Source organism: Dama dama, chromosome 6 (assembly GCF_033118175.1).
Source record: "Dama dama isolate Ldn47 chromosome 6, ASM3311817v1, whole genome shotgun sequence".
Classification (NCBI taxonomy): Eukaryota; Metazoa; Chordata; class Mammalia; order Artiodactyla; family Cervidae; genus Dama; species Dama dama.
Window position 1 is genome coordinate 27,856,922 of NC_083686.1, and position 20,350 is coordinate 27,877,271.

Below are 20,350 nucleotides of genomic sequence, written 5' to 3' on the forward strand. Positions count from 1 at the left end.
TCTGGCTCTGGCATCTTCAACATACTCACTAGCTTCAAGTTGATGGAGAAAGAGTGAGGATGGAAGGACTTCATTAAGCCTGGAAATGAGCACATCACTTCCACTTACATTTCACAGGCTAAAAGTCAATTACAAGACCACAACTAACTAAAGGAAGTTGGGATAATTAGTCTAGCTGTATCTCCAAGAATAAATAAGTTTCATGAATGATTCTGCTGCAGGTTCTAAAAGAAAAAAAAAAAAAAAATGCTAGATAAAAATAATAGAAAGTCACTCCAGAGGCTTTGTCCATTTCAGTAGGTTCAACCTTATTCTACTAGTTCCAATAAATTAATTATTTCCTTATTATATAAAAGAGTAAAAATTCATTTTCTTCTAAATAATGGGATTACTTTTAGAGTATTTTTGATAGTATGATAGGTGTAGAAATTAGACTGCAGAGAGTTAATAAATGAGAATCAGATAATAAAAAGAGACACTGAACGTACAGTACTCTTTAAAGCTTGGTGTGGAGGAAAGGAGATAGAGTGGAAGGACAATTGTAGAAGAATGAAGACAGAAAAGATAAAAGAGAAATACGGATTGGAACTACAGAACAGATGGACAATTCATCTTATCTAAGAGCAGGGAGTGTCTCACTCCACTGATATTGGAGGAAAGGAAAGATTCACAAGTATCTAAGTTTCTAGCATTTGGAAAATTGAAGGCATTTTTGTCTAATAGCATCAGCCTTCTTGTGAAGCTTGAAGTCAAGTTACATAATTATATATGGCTGGGATTTAAAGACTGCAAAAGTATTCTAGTGGGTACGGTGAAAAAGGTGCTTTAGAATAGACAAGCAGGAGGGAGGAATCCACCTCAGGTTATGACCTAAATCTGTAGTGTTAAGATATACAATGTACTGGGCTTCCCTGGTTGCTCAGAAGGTAAAGAATACATCTGCAAAGCGGGAGACCTCAATCCCTGGGTTGGGAAGATCCCCTGGAGGAGGGCATGGCAACCCACTCCAGTATTCTTGCCTGGAGAATCCCCATGGACAGAAAAGCCTGGTGGGCTACAGTCCACGGGGTCGCAAAGAGTCGGACAGGACTGAGCACCTTAGCTGCACAATACTGTTCTGCACTTAGCAACCACCGTACAAGAGGTACAGGCAGATGGTTAGCACTCTATGTGTATTTACTATAACACTTATTTCACTGCAAAACCCCTGGAAGCAGAGACTTAGGTTTTATAAACTATGCACATAGTAGGCACATGATGAATTTTTTCTTGAATGAATCGATTCAATCATTGCCAATTCTGCCATAGTACTCTGCAGACTACTGGCAACTGCCCACATTTCATATGGTATGCCAATGCTAAAAAGAAAAAAAAAAAAGCTAAAAAAATTCAGGCACACTCAGCTAAACTTAGCAGTCTTAAAATGGCAACTATGTCAGCTGAGGCATACTTTTTATCTTGTGCCAGTACATCTGTCTTTGATGTTTCCTTCATTTCCCTTATGCTGCTGTGCCCTTATTGAACCTGAAAGGGATAATTGAGTTCAATAAGCTACGCTATTATTTCAAAAGTCCTGCAAGTTCTTCAGACACCCACAAATGAACTCACAACCCCTATCACAATATTCCTTCCAAGAGATCCACAGCCAAGGATGATTACTTATGATGCCTACTTCACAGCTAAAAGCCGAGACGGTGATGGAGTGGAAGGACTAAATCGGGGTCATTCACTAAATCGTCTGCAAAGTCAGGCACAGATCTTGCTTCCTTCTCCTGTCTTCAGCCCTTTAGAGCAAACTTTAGAGTTACAGTGATCTCAGACATCACCTAATCGAATTCCTTATGTTGGTAACACAAGTGTAAACTCAGGTTCAGGAAGTCTATGATCCAAGACTCAAAATGAGGCAAAAGGGGCTCTTTCCTTTATACTACGCCAGCTCTCAAGATCCAAAGCCCTAACTCACCATTTGGCGGTGGAAAAAATGGCCAGGAACGAAACTACGTACTGCAGTCCAGAACTAGGCCCCACCTCCCGGATCAGGCTGTGCGGGCCTCCTGCTAACAAAGCGTCTGGCTCGAGCTTCCGTACCCGCTCCCACCCGGCCCGGGCTGCTCCGCTCCAGCCCGCCCGCTCAGCCTCCCGCCCCGTGCACCGCAGCACCGCCCGCCCGCGAAGGCCGGAGACCCGGCCCTCTTAAGTCTCACTTTCGTCTTTCGGCCACCCGCGCGCCACCGCTCAGGCGACGGCTGATGGCGTCACTTGTACTTCCGCCTGCGGCTGCGTTCTAGACACCAGCGAGGAAGGAAGAAGGGAGGTCTGAAGGGCTGTGTGTGGGGGAAATAGCGAGGAAAGAGAAGCGATCCGGGTGCTAGCGGGCGCTACGGCAGTCACCGCGGCCCTCCTCTGTCCCCGCCGTTCCCCCCATCGGAAGTCGCCCTAGGCACACTTCCCCCGACTCTCGGTAGTCTCCCCTCTGCTGGATCTCCGGGCACCCGGGTCTCCCTCTTCGCCCCCCCCACCCCCCGCCTTGCTCCCTCACGCTCCCTCCCTCTCCCTCCCTCCCATCGTCAGGCTCCCCGCCCTTAGTATCGCGAGACGAGGTGAGAGCTGGCGGAGCGGCGGCGGCGGCGGCGGCAGTAGAGGTGACCGAGGCGGTGGCGGCGGAGGCGGCACCGAGCGCTGTGTCGGCCCCGGTGCGGCCGAAGTCGCGGCAGAGCGTAGCCCCCACGCCCCTCCCCCGTCCGCGCCCTCCCTCTTTCCCCGGAGATGGAGAAGGCGACGGTTCCGGTGGCGGCGGCAGCGGCGGCGGCTGAGGGAGAAGGGAGCCCCCCGGCGGCGGCGGCTGTGGCGGGCCCCCCCGCGGCGGCGGCGGCGGCGGCGGCAGCAGCGGAGGTCGGCAGCGGCATTGGCGGCGGCAGCGGGGCTCGCTCGGCCTCGTCTCCTCGTGGGATGGTGCGAGTCTGCGATCTGCTCCTGAAGAAGAAGCCGCCGCAGCAGCAGCACCACAAGGCCAAGCGTAACCGGACTTGCCGACCCCCCAGCAGCAGCGAAAGCAGCAGCGACAGCGACAACAGCGGCGGCGGCGGCGGCGGCGGCGGCACCAGCAGCAACAACAGCGAGGAAGAAGAGGACGACGACGACGAGGAAGAAGAGGTTTCTGAGGCAAGGGCCTGCTTTCGAAGGAAGGAGGGAGGAAGGGAGTGTTAAGGGTCGGGGCCAAAGGTGGGAGGGGACTTGCGAGGGGCCAGATTCCTGTGGGCTTGATCTGTCTTCGGGGCCAGGCTTTCCACCGCTCGCTTTCTTTCCCGGGCCGAAATCGTGAGGTGTGGACATGTGGGGGAGGGTAGCTGACACGTGGGGGTGGGAGGACCGCAGAGTCCAGAGTTGGTGCACAGCACGTTACCCTGGCGTGGTTCACTCGGTTAAGGGTGGAAGGAATTGGTTAGATTCGCTGTGTGCACACCCGGCGGGGTCGGCCTCAGGCCAGTAGGGCCCTGTTACTCCTGGGGCGGGGGCGGGACCAAAGCGGGAGGGTTAACATAATAGGTAGGAGAGTCTCTTGGGGAACGATTAGGAGGTTGGTAGATTTCTCCCACTAGTGAGGTGGAGGGGAGCAGTTTGAGGGGGAGGCAAGCTTGTAATGGACTGAGAGCTGAGTATTTGTGTATGTGAGAGACACGTGAGAAGCTGTACTTTTCCATACTGTTCTGCTGCAGCCCCCCCCAATCCCCCCCTCCCATAATTGTGGCTGCTGAAGTCACCTTCACTTCCTCGATCTCTCAAAGATTTTGGATGAACTGATCTTATATCCATTTACATTGATACATGACTCAGTGGATGAAAAATGTATTTGATCCTCACATGTACATACTCATACATTTCCAAATGCTTCTTTGATGAGGAAGAATTAAGCTAGGCCCTGTTGCTTTCCACAGAATGTGGAGCAGCCTAAGAGGCTGCTTGGGAGCCAGGCTTGGTTGTGGTGAGTTGGAATAGGAAGAAGGCCTCTTGGTCTGTCCTAGTGATCTGGTTTCATAACTGTTTATAATTTTTCCTGGGTTCACAGACAGGCGGCGTTGCAGGCCCTCATTCTTCAAAGAAGGCATTTAACCAAAAGCTCAGTAAAACATACCATACTGAGAACAAGCTAAGGGTTAGCCTTACTAGTTAGCAGGTCTTTTGTAACTCTCTTGTCTGCTTCCTGAAATGGAAGCTAGAAAATCTCGATCTGAAGAAAGAAGTTGTAACTTAAGGCAACAGAAGGAAAGCCGCTTTTTAAAGGCTGATTATAAATTTAGTCATAAGAGAGAACAACTGAATTATCTAAAAGTACCACTTGCCATTTATTCTTTTCCACAAACACAGCTTATTTTGATACAAGGCTGGGTTTTTTGAAAATTGCATTATTGGAACTTGGGTTCCCTAATTTCAAATAAAGAAATAACCTTTTGAAGAATATGAGACTTGTCTATTAGTAGAAGACCAGATTCTCTTTTACCTCAAACTGAATGAAGTTATATCTGAAGAGATGTAATCTTGAAGTATGTATGTCAAAAAAAAATGGACACTTGGTACTATTTCGTTTAGCCTACTGAATTCTAAGGGTAGGTTTGTACTGATAGATTTTGTATTGACCTAGTTGAATGCTTCAGAATAGTGTGTAGCTCAGCTTGCATATGAAACAGTGAAAAAAGGTTGGAACAGGATCCTTATTTCCAGTAAAATCTGTTACAGTAGTTAGAGCTCTTCAGTTGCTTTATTTTTACAGAAACAAGAAAACATTTTAGAGGTAATCTCATCCAACCTTCTTATTTTAAAAATGAGGATAGTGAATTTTTTTTTTTTAGAGGCAACTGACAGTGGTGGTAGCAACAAAAGTGGAAATCAAAGTTTTGTGATGATTCAGACCAGTATACTTTTCATGACAATTTAGTTACTGTATCCCCCTCCTGACCTCTTTCAAAAAACAGGCAGTCCGTTGCAAGCTAACAGCTTGTGCAAAATACCCGTACCTTATTAAAATTTTAAATTCTCTAAGAAAATATCTGGTTTGGAACTTAATATCAAGTTGAGTGCAGTACTTACTGAAATACTATTCTACAGACTTTACATACCTAGATAGTTCTGTCCATTGGAATTTGACTTAATAAGCAAAACTTAGTAATTCATTAAATCATGTAGAATAGGCTCAAGCTTATAGGTGTGTTTTGTAAGTTGGCTTTGGTTTTCCTTGGAAGATAGGAGTGGTATATGTTGACTGATCAATTAGAGAAGTGTTTTCTTTATTTTTAATATGCTTTATTCTGTCTTCTGTCCAGCAGTATAAACAAATGGGTTTGTCATTTGTTATGGAGATGAGTCAGGAGAAATAAGTGGAAGAAAGCACAACCATTAAAAATAAATCTATATAGGTACATGATGAAGGATAAGCAGACAGAAATACAGTATGTCTCTGCACCTGCCTCCATCCTTGACCAAGATAAATAAATAAACCTAATCATCACTATACACTGTAAGCTAAATGGATGAGTTGCACAGTGTTTTTTGTTTCACTACCATTTTATCGACTTGTCAGCAGAACTTTTAACTTTACAAAGCTAGGAAATCTTATGGCTGATAGTTGTACTTAAGTCCTTTCTCTAATTCATCCTGTTATTTGCTACACAATGAAAAATATGGATTGTATCTTTGAGATTATCCTTCAGATAAAAATCATGGAAAAGTTATAATTTTGGGGTTATTTAACCTGAAAAAGTGGAGGATAATAAAACAAAATATATCTATGTTTACTTCGATGAAATGCTAGCTGGATATTTTGTATATTTGCTGAAAGAGGGAACATTGGAAGGAAAGGAGATTCAATTTAAATAAAAGCTTTATTTGAATGTTTAAGAAGAAGAATCTAACTTTTTCTAAATGTTAGTATAGGTTATTGAGAATTGGATTTTCTCTGCAGTGTTTCAGAATAGGATAACCATGTTGTAGATAATTTGTGCAACTTCAGATATTCCTTTACCCACCTCCCCGCTCTGATGCAAAACCTTAGATCAAAAATTGAAAATTATAATAATTCTCTCAGCTTTCATTGAGTGACTGACCAATATGGAAAATAGATGGAAATGTATTTCCTAACATAAAAACTCTGATGCACTTCTTTACTGACTAGTGGATTAAATTAATTAAATAGTTTAACTTGAATAGTATAAGAAAAAAATATTGAAGTTGCAGGAGTTGATACTCCCTTTCAGAAACAACATTACATTCTGTTGAACCTATTTTTAAATGTAATTGGATGGCATCAGTGTTTGCTAAAGCAGAATTCAAAGGGGAAAAAGCTTGCTGTTAAAGGTAGAACTCATGTTCAAAATTAACATTTTTGTTAAAGATGCATAAAGTATAATACAGTAGGAGTTGATCAGAATTACATCTATATTTGGTATGTAATTTGAGGTTTTAAATTTAAGTAACAAACCTAGTGAAGATATTTCAGACAACAGGAGCCCAGTAAATAAGTTAGGACTTACTTATTCATTCACTTTTGAAAGGATTTGCAAGGCCAGGGAGCATCTGTTTATAGACAGACATCAAAGACATAGGGTTGTTTCAGAAGTAGATTACGTTTCCTCAAGTTCACTTCCAAATCTTTTTTTTTTGTTATTTTTTTCATAGAAAAATGCCAGGTTCCTCTGTTGTTATGGTAGAATCCAGATTAGCCCAGAGAAGCTTATCTGTTGCCCTGTTTCACCTCTTAATTGAAGCAGTATTTGTAAATAAGATGGTAAGATCTTTGAGACAGTAATTCTGTCGTAATTATCTTGTCTCTTATTCTGCTTGAGCATAGTACTTAATAAAAATTTTCTTAGTGAATAATTAATAACTAAGGAAGATCCAGAATTCATTTAGGAAACCAGGAGTAGGTATAGAGTTCCTTCCTTCTTGGATCCATGGCTGTCCAATAACTGAAATTTGGATTCTAACATCTTTCAATTACTTAATTACTTCTCTTAGTATTGGTGATCTCATAGGTATTAAGGGAAAGCCATTTAAACCAAGACATTGATTGTCAATTGCCTGATAAGTACCTAAAGATAGATTTCTATTTATCAAATCGAGTACCTTAGGTATATTTACATTTTAAAAAGCATGATCCGAATTTTAGTACCAGTCTAGTGTAATGGTTAAGGGCAGGAATGGAGCTTGAATTCATACCCTTGATCCATCACACACATTTGTAATCTTGGGCAAGTTACCTAATGTCTCTCCAGTTTACTCATATTTAAATGATGGTAATAGTAGATTCTACCTTATAGCATTGTTTTGAGAATTAAATGAGTGAATACAGTTTTCATATATTCCTATTTTCACCGTAATGCTATGGTGTCATCATATTTGTTTCATTATTCATAAATGTTTGTAGTTTCTATTATGTAGGAGGAATTTTGCTGTATTAAGTAACAGTGAGCAAGGCTGTTTTAAAACACACTGATTTAAAATGCACCAATGATGAAATGTAAGTTTGAGGAAGTATGAGAGTGAAAGCAAATGGTTAAATGTATGTCCTGAATAAAATATGAGAGGTATACAAATGTTGGGAGGGGATATTCATCATATTCGTTTAAAATGCAAAAATACAGGGTTAGAAGGGATTTAGGTAACTTCATCAGGGCCACATAGCTGGTAAGTGGCAAAGTGGAACTTAACCTTTGATTCAAAGCCTGCCTCTTCATTCATATATTCACATCCTCTATTATGCGGTATGATGTTGAGTACAGCTTTATCTGAGGTTGACATATCAGGTAAAGTTAAAACAAATTCAGATGACATAGGGGAGGATACTTTCTGGTAGTAGGGCGGTCACTGAAGACAAATTAGATATGCTGAACATTGCTTTTCTTGTTCTATAAAGTTGGTGGCTTGGGAGGAGAAATACAGAGAGCACAGATAAGTATATTCACATTTTCACCGTTTAGAATTAGCATTTAGAATGAAGCTTTATAGTGAAAAACCACCTCCTCTACTGGCAGTCTTTTGCTTCTCACTGCCTTTTAAGACTTGAGCATTTCAAGGTTATCTTTATTAAGCTAAGAAAAAAAAAAATCCTTTTAAATAGGAGATGTTAAGTTGGGGTCTGGATAAGCTGAGAATACCCTGGAGTTAAATAAACCCAAGATTTTGTTGAAGGTGCTTATAAATATATATATATTTTTTTTTCTTTTCTTTTCTTTTCTTCCCTTCACCTATAGTATGTCTGTAAAACTTTCATTAGATACCATATTCAAAGAAGTATTTAACTTCCCTCTCTCCTACCTTGTTAATTTGAAACATTCTCATTGCAGTGGTTGTGGGAAATCGGGCAAGCGTTTATATGGATTGTTTAGAATTGGGAAAATTGTTTCTAAGGTAATGTGGTAATGAAGAAGGCGTATTTGTATTGTGAAGTAGGAGATCAAGATTTATTTGTTTTTTCTGGTTAATTAACACTATGCCTACTCTCTTCTTAAATCCTTATATTTTGCCTTTTAATTGATGAAATGCTTTTACCTAGTCTACTGTGTTCTGTCAGATCTGAAGACAGAAACCCTTGTCTTATGCATCTCTATTCCTCTACTGTATTCTACCATACTATACCATGCATGTTATATAATAAATCTTAGCATCTTACCTTTGTCAGGTTTTGGTGAAGTCGGATCTCTGAAATAAAAATAGTTTGTAAACATATATTCTTTGGTCACTTGCTCTGGAAATATTTGGGACCTTAAATCTTAAGTCTTAAGGTTATAGAACTTAGTTGCAACTACTAATGGTGGACCCCTATCAGATGCTTTTATTAGATTATAATTATTTAGTTTAGTCTAGTCATTAACCTCACCAACTTAATTGGAGTTAGTATTTTAAAATTTTCGATGTGGAATAATCATCAAAGCAGTATGTTTTGATTCCCAGAAATTCACTGGACTATTCGCTAGTCTGCTTCTACTGACATCCAAAGTAAACCAGCTGTTGACTAGGAGGTCGATTTTTAGGTCCTTGAAACGTGTGTTTGCACTCTGGCTGTAGTTTTTTCTACATTTTTGTAAAGATAATATAGTGGGTTAGGAAATGTGGATGTAATGAGCTTCCTTATAATTTTTCCATACTTTATTATAGATGAGAAGGAATTTTCACTTCATAATGATATGTGAATTACTGCCCTCTGATACTACTTATATTTTTGTAAGGACCAATAGGGGGCACCAGCATCCATGGTAGCCTATGCCAAATCTGACTTCTTTCAGCTTTCACCTTTTGAAAAAACAAGTCATTAAGGAATAGAAGGTGATAGGTAAATATGAATACTTCTAATCCCTGGAACCTTACCTTTATGGTAGAGTTGTACCTATCCACTTGCCACACAAAAGCAAAATACCCTTTCTGACTTAGTGTTTTTACTTAACTTTTTTTTTTCTTTTGTCTTTAGAATTTTTATCCAATCAGAGTGGAAGTGGAATTGTGGAGCATTATAGGTATTATTTTATCATGATTTATAATTTGGGGTTTTAATTATTGAAAGGGGACATGCTGGAAATTTTATCTTCCCCAAAAATGCTGTGAAAAAATCGATATAGACCTAATTATTGAAAGCATAACTTTGGTTGACTTCGGTCATCCTGTGAAACTCATAGATATTACCTGATCTTTTTAGAGTTGGCTTTCTAAGTTTATTTCAGGGTGAAACTAGAGATAAAAGAAGGTCAAGTAGAAAAAAAATGTTAAGATTACAGTTACTTTACAGATTCTTTCTAGAGCCGATATTATTGTTTTTATAAATAATTTTGACATATAATAAAGTCTCTCTCAAAGTATGCAGATAATGTTGAATTGTGCAGATGGAAATAGACAACAAGATTATTGAGAATAGATTAAAAAGGTTAAATAGGGTTATATGAGTGGGGGGAAAAAATGAGCTTTTTTGATTAAATGGTCAGAAACAAAGCCTGCTTTTTCAGTAAAAGGGCAACATAATGTTGAATAAGATTAAATAAGGTTTTGGAGATAACCAAAGTCATAATTCTTATTTTAAATAATGATAAGGTACAACTGCACAAAATAGGTTATATATATTTCTGTCTCCCGTACCATGAAAATGAAATGATGACCAAAACTAGGGAAGTCCTAGAGTGAGAGCTGAAAAATGATTAGTGGGTTAAGGATGGATTCCATGATCAAGGAGGACTGCAGATTATACAGTTATATTCTCATTATTCTTGTTACTTAAAGTTTCAATTAACCAGTAACTCAAATAGAGTCACAAAGTGAAGAAAATGTGAGGTGCGTTAGATAGTGTTAGTTCAATTTTGAAAATAAGTAAACTCATTTCTTGAGATTATTTGAAAGTATAGACTAGACATGGCAAACATACGAAACTAGTTTGTAGCTACGCATCTCTAGCAGGACATATTTTCCTCTCAAGCTATCATTTGCTCTCATTTAATCTTTCATTTTTTTAATCCTCCCTGCCCCCAATAAAAAAAGAACAGAACAGAAAAGGAAAAAAGAAAAGTGAAGAAATAAAGACCTAATCCTAAAATTAAAACTTGGTCTGGTTTTTCCTTGTGAATTGTTTTTCAATTAAAGAACCTTTGAGTGAAAAATATTTCAGAGAGATCTGTAGAAACATTGGTCTTGTCAGTTTTGAATTTGGAATAAAAAAGCATTACATGAAGTTCTGTTCCTTTTCTTCTTTCCTGTTGCCCTAAACCTGAAACCTGAGAAGAAAAGGAAATCTTATGTTTGTGTTATACCAGGTCTATTTCCACTTCTGTCTTTAACCCTAATATTGTCTTTTTCCTTCTCTGTGCCACATTTCCCTCTTGTTTTTTATATGAAGTTGATAACAAAACTAGTCCTGTTGCAAAGCCTCTAGTGTAGTTCTTTCTGGTGTGAGATTCAATATAGGAGTTAATTCTTTTACTTGCCAAATATTTATTGTGTATCTACTGCATGTGGCTGTTTTTAGTCTATGTTGTAATCTCAATCATTTCCTTCTCAGTGAATATGAAAGAGTTAGCCATATTTAAAATCATAGCTGTATGCATTATAGTTAGTAAAACTTTAAACTTGCATACATGAAAACTTAGCACCGTGTTGGAATTCTCTTTTTTATGATTTTTAGAAGATAAGTATCACTATTAGTATCTTTTTCTAAGTTTTTTTTAAGACGCTTTATTGAGACCTAGCATAATCACTTAGGAATTATGAGGATTTTGAAAACACCGAGACATTATTCCCAGCTTCATGAAATTTAAATCTCATTGAGGCAAAATTAATAATAATTAAAAACTGTGAGGATGGTTTTAATCCTGTGTAATTACCTGGAAGTCTAACATTTTTCAGTGTATCTGTTTGCTTTTAGAATTGGTCTCATTATAGAGATTGTTCTGTTTTTGCATACCAATGGGGTGGCCTCTACACCTTTTATGAATGTCTCTTAGAATACTCACTAATTCTTGGTATTATGCTCTTTTTTTTTTTTTAACAATGAGATCTGTATATGACTTTTTAGAGTGTCCTAGACTACTAAGTTACACCAAAGAGTCATCCATTCTAATTTGACCTTGAAGATTTTGTAGTAAGAGAAGAGGTAGCTGTATTAGTATGCTTATGGTTGCTGCAGGTAGAGATGTGTAAAAATATGAATGATTGAATTACAGGAGAGTGCAGAGTGCAGTGTTAAATATCTTTTAAGTTAGGTTTTAAGTGCAGTGTTTATATAATTGTTTTTATTCATTTCCTAAGTTGTGTCCAGGTCTGCAACCCTATGGACTACAGCACACCAGACTGCTCTGTTCCCCGCCGTCTTCTGGAGTTTACTCAAATTCATGTCCATTGAGTCACTGATGCTTTGAGTTCCTATAATTAAGTGTACATATTTGTAGAAACTTACACATATTTGTTGAAAATTTGGCAAAATCAAAGAAATCTGAGAAATACAAAAATCACTTATAATCCTCTTTCCAGAATTAATCATTACTGTTTGAAATCATCTTTGCATTCTTTTTCCTTCGTGTATATTAATCAAATTATCATACAAAACAGAGCTGTCACTTAAAAATTTTGTCTTCTGTGTTTCATTTGTGATCATTCTCTTATATCAGTTAAGGAGATGTCTTCATATAATGATTACATACTTATTTAGCTGTAAGAACTAGTGATAACATTCATACTTAAAAAAAAAAGTCTTCTAATACATAAAGGTTTTATCCAACGCTTAGAATAAACACTGCTAGTTTGGTGTATGTCAAATATTTTAGTTTCTTTCTTGGTGAGAGTAAGTGATTGAGAGAGAAGGTGTGAGTGTGGGTATGTCTGTGTTGAGGGGTGTGTCTGAGTATATTAAAATTTGACTTGTTCTCATTTACTTATGAATGTTTCATAGTATGATGTTTGTAATTTATTTGATCTTTTATGTTGGTAGACATTTAGACTGTTTTCAGTACATTGCTATACATATACATTGTTGAAGTGAATATCCTTTTACTGTTATTTTTGAGTACAAAAGTATTTCTTTAGAATGGATTCCTGGAAATGGAATTTGAGGGCGAGAAGTTATTCACATATTACATTTGATAAATTCTCTCATTTTACTTCTTTCAAAAATGTGTAAGAATGATACTGGATTGGATCGTCTTAGTTTTTAAAATCTGTTATATAAAAATTAGTGTTTTGATTTTGTCTTCATTTTCCTTATTACTGTTGACATTGAGCAAATTTTCATGGTTATATTTTATTTGGATTTATTTTGAAAATTTCCTCTTTTATCCTTATTATTCTACTATAGATTTTTTTTTTTTTCTTTTCTTTAGTGGTGTGTGGTTGTATTTATATTTATGGCTATTAATCCTTCATGGCATCATTTGTTACACATATTCTCTATCAGTTCACAGTATTTCTACAAGGTAGAAAATTTTTTATTTTTTTGTAATAAGTTGTTCTAGAGATATAACTTCTAGAGACCTTCTTTACCCCAGTATTTAAACAAAATTTCTTAGATATTTTCTTTTGATATTTCTGACTTTTTTCTCCAAAGATACATGGATATCTTTTTTGGATATAGTGTTTGATTGTTTCATTAGCATTTGACCCTGTTGACCAATCCTTGTCTCTTAAAAAGTACTGTTCTCTTTGCTTGTGTAATACCACCCTCTCCTGTTTTTAATTACTAGCTGGCTTTTTTGGTCTTATTGCTTCCTCCTACCTCCTTCATTGTATGTCCTTTGGTTATTTGGTACCACATTGCTCTTCCTGGACCTTTTTCATTTTGTATCTGCTCACTTCTTAGGTGTTTTTATCTCATTTTCTGTCTTTATATATGCAGTTGCTAATGACTCAAGTTTATATCTCCGATTTAAACCTTTCTTCTTGAGTAGCAGACTGAAACTTCTGACCACTTAACAGTTGTACAAACCTTTCTTCCAATGCATAGTCTTCTTTCTCAAGAGAATCAATCCAGGGTCCTAGCTGGAAACTACGTATAGGTCACAGTGTAGGATATCTGCATAATGCTTTTCTCCTTAACTCAGTCCAGTCGTCTGCAAAATAAACATTATCTATCCTTCTTTTGCTCAACCCATTGTATAGTGGTGAGTAGGAACAGGATAATCATAACAACAGCTTCTTTGGAAAAGGAAAGAACAGGTAGACCACAGTCTTTGGTCCACAGTAATAATGAAATCTTTCTGGACAGGAGAAGACTGCCCTGGCAGCTATGTAAACTCCTTGATTAAATTCTTGGTTTTGCTCTATAGGAGGAATGCCTTTTTGACTATTGTGTATATCCTTGGCTTTTTTCTTAGGTGATTCCTCCTGGTTATCTTCCTTTGCCACTTCTGAAATAGTAGGTATTTGAGAGTGTGAAATTCTTAAGATTGCAAAGTTTTATAGCACCATACCAGTTGGCATACATTTAGAGGCTGCAGGGTTACTTAAAGTTCAGTTATAGAGTTTTATAGGCCAGTAATGTGGTTTGATGGTAAAACTCAAACATTTATTTAATCGATTTCTAAATCAGCACCATGTGATACTAACTACAGCAAAATATTTCTTTTTGTTATATTTTTTGAAATCAGTTCATTCTCTTCTCTCTCTAGTAGACTTTTTCCTTTCTCCCTTGGCTTCCTTGAGGGCATCTGAAATGTTCAGCTCAGGTGATATATCAGTCAGAGTTTAACCAGAGAGGCAGAACGAGTAGATTTATATATGTTAGATAGGTAGATAGGTAGGTAGGTAGGTAGGTATTAAGAGCTTACAAGGAATTGGCTTACACAATTCTGAGGGCTGGCTAACAAATATGAAATTTGTAAGGTAAGGAGTTGGTTAAAAGCTCACCCAAGCTGGAACCCATGGGCATATGCTGAAGCTATTGTTCATACGCAATTAGGAAAGGAATATCCAGCGAAGGGATACCAGTTACAGACTCAGTATTTGGAGTCACACTCGTCAGGAAGAACCCAATCTTTTACAAGCTCATCTGACTAATTTAGGCTCAGTAAAAGTGATCACTCTGGCTTAAAAAAAATCAACTTATTAGGGACTTTTAACTATACCTGCAAATCCCCCCATGCAATCCCAAAAAGCAGCACCTAGACTAGTGTTTGAATAACTGAGAGAAAGTATTTACAAAATGACTATTGCCCTTCTTTCCTCTTAGTTTTCCGTAACCAACTTGACAGGTGGGAAAGCAACACTCTTTACCTGATGTTTGCTATATCTGACAAAGAATCTTTCAGGTCACAAAGTTAACTCTTGGTATTTGGAATGCCAAGACACTTGCCTTTCCCAAACCCAAGAGACCTCCAGATTACTGGGCTCTTAACGGGGTAGAGTTTGCTACTGAGAGATCTTCTCTCAGTGGCACTATTTTCATATCTATCTCTGCTCACAAACTGCTTAAACTCATAGGTGAGTTGCTGTTTCTAGTCATTGATTAAACAGCTAACACATCAGTGTTTTTAGTTTTTCTAACTGCTTTTCTTATAGCCCCATACCTGGTAGTTAGGTGATTTGCCCTACTCATTATTGCAGGCAAGAGTTTTACAAAATGGTTTTGCTTCTGCATAACAGAGGTTGCTAGATTCCCAGCCTGAAATATGCTTCCTTGCTACCTGTCTTCTAAGCCTTATCAGAGTTTTTAGGAATTTATTATCGCAGCATTCTGCTTCTAAATTTTTGATTAGTTACAGTATAGGATAGGTTATTTGAACAAAGAGACTCCAAAATACATGAAGTTCAAGCAAGGTAGATTACGTGATAACCTGGGGGTAGTCCTTCAGGTCATTTTGTGTATCTTAAGTTTCTGCTCTTTTGTTACACCATCACTTAACCTGTGCTGTCTAGTCTGGTAGTGACTAGCCACATACGGCTAGTGAGTGCTTGAAATGTAACTACTACAACTGAGGATCTGAGTTTTTAATTTCATTTAATTTTAATTAATTTAAGTAATCGTTTGTGGCTACCATATTGGAGAATGAAGGTCTAGAATGTTTCTGTCATCACAGAAAGTTTTATTGAACAGCTCTGCCTTAGAGTGTTAACTTCATCTACAAGGTCTGATCATTGGCTTAGCAGCATTATGTTCATGTTTCACCCTGTTATTATCTGAATTGTGTTTCCTCAAAATTGATGCTGAAGCCCTAACCCCCAGTATCTCAGGATATGGTTATATGTAAGAATATGACTTTAAAAAAGTAATTAAAGTTAAGTCAGGTCATGTGGATGTTCTCTAACCCAGTCTGACAGGCGTCCTCATAAGAAGAACTGTGGACATAAAAGAGACACCAGGGATGTGTGCATGCTGAGAAGAGGCCGTGTGAGGACAGTGAGATGGCCATCTCTCAGCTAAGGAGAGAGGCCTTAGAGGCCTATGACACCTTGATCTTGGACTTCTAGTTTTAATAACGGTGAGAAAATAAACTGCTGTTGTTTAAGCCACCCGGTCTATATATTTTGTAAGGCAGCCCTAGCCAACTAATACATAGCCCATGAGAAATAAGAAGTAGAAAAATGAGCACAGATAACTTCCTTTTGAGGAACTGACCAAGAAATTGCAAACATAACTTCATGTTATATCCTATTGACGAGAACTTAATTATGCATCTATACCTAAGACCTAGCTCTTGCTCTTTGGCCATTATACCCAGATATAACTTGTGGGAAAAGTGTTTTACTAAAAGAAGAAAGGGAATGTGGATATTGAAGATAATTAACATCTTATTACCAGTATAATTTTAGGGTTACATTGTTCTTATGGCTAGCAATATAGGAAAAAAAGTCACTCCTGGTTCCTGAAATAATCTTTTTGGCCTTGCTTGGGTCACATGTCAATTCCTGAACCAGCAACTTCAACTATGGAAGAAGATTTTTGTTCAGACCTCGATCATGTCTTCTCCACTCCATCTACATCTAAGATGTAGTCTAGGAGAGGTTGTTCCCACTTGAGCCTCATGAAATGGTTTCCCAAAGAGACTGTTTCCGTTGCTGAAAAGGTGGTAGGAGAATGGGAAGGGAAAGGCCGTGGGGCATAAGACCCCCAAATTATACCTTGGAGCTTCCTGCCTCTCTCCATCTTTGCTGCCATTACCTTGCACTTGCTGTTTTCTTACTTAGACTTCGTACAGCAGCTTCCTAATTTGATCTTGCTCTTTCCTCTTGTCTACCATATTCCACTTACTATTCAGGGAACATTTAGGCTAGTCTTTCTGAAATGTAAATTCTTATTTGACTTCTCCTTGCTCTTAAAGCCCAAACTTCTAGCTTGGCTGTAAGGTTTTGTATGCTCTACTCCTCATTGTTCCAGCCTCATTTTGTATCACTTTCAGTGCATTCTAATCACACTGACCTTTTGCTTAGAACATGTGGACTTTCTCACTTGGGGTCTGTTTACTTTCTTTCCAGGATGGTCTTCACTTGGCCCTTCATTTCTTCTCGTCTTTTAGGTTTCACCTTAGGTATCCTTCTCTGTATAGGATTGTTCACAGGACCTTTTCTCCCCTCCTTTTTTCCACCTTCCCTTTCAGTTTTCTGCGTGTACCTGTGTAGATATAACTGGGGTGAGAAATAGAAAGCTCTGTTGCTCTTTGACAAAGCTGAATTAGTATTAAATACTTCAGTGGACTCCTATCTGTTTCTGGTGGGTGATAAGAGTGGAGGAGTTTGAGTGTTTTAACATCTCCAAATTCCTAACAGCTATTTGTTTTATTCATATGTCCATATCAGTTTTAGCTGTTAGGTTGCATCTTTTGCAGTTGTTTTTTGTACATCACAAGTCATCAAAAATACGATTTCTGTGGTTCAGCCTAATGTGTTAACATGTCTTAGAGGCAGTTCTTCCTTATTGATCTTCAAGAATTTGGGATATTGTGTGTTTAACTTGTCAGATGGCTTTTGTAAATTGTCATTAAATAGGCCTATTGAGATTTTGATTGAAACACATTGAAATTTGGATTAATTTGAGAAGAGATAGATGTACAGTATGAAACATTCCTTCCTTGGAAGTACAGCAGGGCTCTATTTTTCAGGTCCTTTGTCTAATATCTTTAATAAAATTTTACAGTTTTCAGGTAAGTTTTACACAGTTGTTGTGGAGTTTATTCCAAATTATTTATAGTTCTTATTGCTATCTTGAGTGGTGTTTTTTTCTTCTGTTATGCTTTCTAATTTAGTTATTTTCGGAGTCTAGGAACGTATTGATTTTGATATTTTGACCTTTGTGTATATGGCCACTAAACTTAATTCTTAGTCAGTTTTTTTTTGTTTTTTGACTAAAATGCTATATTGAGTCCAATAATGATTGTCTTCTCTTTTTCAGTATGTACATCTGTGGTTTTTCGTTTCTTATTGCATCACTTTCGAACACTCCCAAAATGCTGAATAAGAAGTAATATAGGCTATCTTTATCTTTCCCTTGTAATGGGAGTGCTGTTTGGTCTCCAGGTATAATCCTATATTAATTTTGGCTTCCTAGGTGGCGCTAGTGGTAAAGAACCCTCCTGCCAGTGCAGGAGACGCAGGAGACATGGATTCGATCCCTGAGTCAGGAAGACCCCTGAAGTAGGAAATGGCCTCCAACTAATAAAAAAAGAAAAAAGGAAATGGCAACCCACTCCAGGATTCTTGCCTGGAAAACCATGGACAGAGGAGCCTGGTAGGCTACAGTCCATGAGTCGCAGAGTTGGGCACAACTGAGTGACTGAGCATGCATGCACGCACACGCTCCAGTCTTTATGAGCTTCCCTGGTGTCTCAGACAGTAAAGTGTCTGCATGCAATTCAGGAGACCTGGGTCGTTCCCTGAGTCAGAAAGATCCCCTGGAGAAGAAAGGCTAAACCCTGAAGTAGTCTTGCTTGGAGAATTCCATGCACAGAGAAGCTGAGAAGCCTGGTGAGCTACAGTCTATGGTGTTGCAAAGAGTCAGACACAACGGAGTAACTAACACTTTCACTTTATCAATTTAGTATATCTCTTTCTCTTACCCTACTAAATATTATCAGAAAAGGTATACTGAATTTTACCAAAAGCTTTTTGGCATCTATTGAAAAGATAATTTTTTCTTTCTTCCCCCTCCCAAGCTATTCATATAGTGAATTTGCAATAATAAATTTACTAATATTAAACTGTGTTTGAAATGCTTATTATGATGTAGTTTTAACATTCTGTTGGTTTGATTTTATTAACATTTTAATTTGTATTTTCTATGGAGATTATTCATTTCATATTATAGTTTTAAACTTACTGGGAGAAACTATAATTTCAGTCTTACATCAGTCTTACACAAATGGTGCTTTGCAGATTTAATTTATATGTAGCTTTTTTCCTTTTAACCTTATATGTTTTATTTTTAACTTTTTGCTATTGAGCTGCTAGAAGTTTGATCAAGTGCTTTATTTGAGCTCTTTATAGTTAAGTAATTCTTTGGTGGTTTAAGTAATTTAGTGTGTACTTCTTAATTTTTTATAATTAAAATAATTGTGGCTACCAGTACAACATAAAATTTATTATTTTAACCACTTATGTGTACAGCTGAGTAATGTTATGTACATTCACATTGTTGTGTAGTAGATCTGCGGAACTTTTTCATCTTGTAAAACTGAAATTCGATACTCAATGGACAACAGTTTTCCATTTCCCTTTTCTCCAATGCCTGGCAGCCAATGTTCTACTTTCTGTTTCTATTATTTTGACTACTTTAGATATTGCATATAAGTAGAATCATATGGTACTTGTCTTTTTGTGACTGACTTATTTCATTTAGCATAATATACTTAAGATTCATCCATGCTGTATCATGTGACAGTATTTCCTTCCATTCTAGGACTAAATATTCCATTGTATGTAGATACTACATTTTGTTTTATCCATTCATCCATTGATGGACATTTGAGTTGCTTCTACCTCTTGGCTATTGAGCCTCTTAATTTTACATTTAATTCATGTAATTTGAATTTATATTGACTTTGGAGGAAGTTAGGAACTTATTCTTATGTTTCCAAATAATCAGTTGATTTAGCTATTTCATTGTCTTTCATTTCATATGTTTAAATAATAGAACGATAGACTGGATTATATCTGCTCAGTACGTACATCTTTATATGTATTACATTTGTATGAGCTTAAGGTCCTTAAAATTAGTTGTTAGCACTAAGCAGTTCCCTGTAATTCTTAATAAGTAGCTAACATCCGTAGGATTGTATGGTTAACAAAGTAATTTTCCATATTCTTCACTTAGCGGTCTTTTTAAATCCACGTGTGTATATATATGTATATATGTATGTATATATATTTTTCTTCCTGTAAACCTGTAAGCAGACTTGGCTTCTTTCTTTCCTTTCTTCCCTCCCTCTCTTCCAAATCTCTGCTAAAGAAGTAAAGGTCCTTTCAGCACCAGCATCTATGTTGTTGTTTAGTCGCTAAGTCGTGTCCGACTCTTGATGGCTCCATGGACTACTGAGCTGCCAGGGAAGCTACCAGCATCTGTGTGTGCTGTCGTGTTTGACTCTTTGCGACCCCAGTGTCTGTAGCCCACCGGGTTCCTCTGTCCATGGGGATTCTCCAGGCAAGAATACTGGAGTGAGTTGCCATGCCCTCCTCCAGGGATTCTTCCCAACCTAGGGATCAAACCCAGGTCTCCCGCGTTGCAGGCAGATTCTTTACCATCTGAGCCACCAGGGAAGTCCAAGAAGACTGGAGTGTAGCCTATCCCTTCACCAGGGGATATTCCTGACCCAGTAATCGAACTGGGGTCCCCTGCATTGCAGGTGTGCTCTTTACCAGCTGAGCTACCAGGGAAACCCACCAGATCTATAGCATGTTCTTACTG

The 20,350-nt window shown here is 38.1% G+C and overlaps 1 protein-coding gene across 7 annotated transcripts in view; it reads left to right on the forward strand.

Moving 5' to 3' along the window:
• Nucleotides 1-2,640: 2,640 nt before the first annotated feature.
• ANKRD17 (ankyrin repeat domain 17) overlaps nucleotides 2,641-20,350 on the forward strand; it is a 160,367-nt gene continuing 142,657 nt past the window's right edge. For 4 of the 7 annotated variants that reach the window (XM_061145803.1, XM_061145804.1, XM_061145805.1 and 1 more), the window contains exon 1: nucleotides 2,641-3,162. In XM_061145803.1, coding sequence (XP_061001786.1) covers nucleotides 2,767-3,162 — 396 coding nt within the window. In that variant the 5' untranslated portion in view covers nucleotides 2,641-2,766. The remainder of the gene's footprint in view (nucleotides 3,163-20,350) is intronic. The other 3 variants (XM_061145810.1, XM_061145811.1, XM_061145812.1) reach the window with 1 other exon arrangement.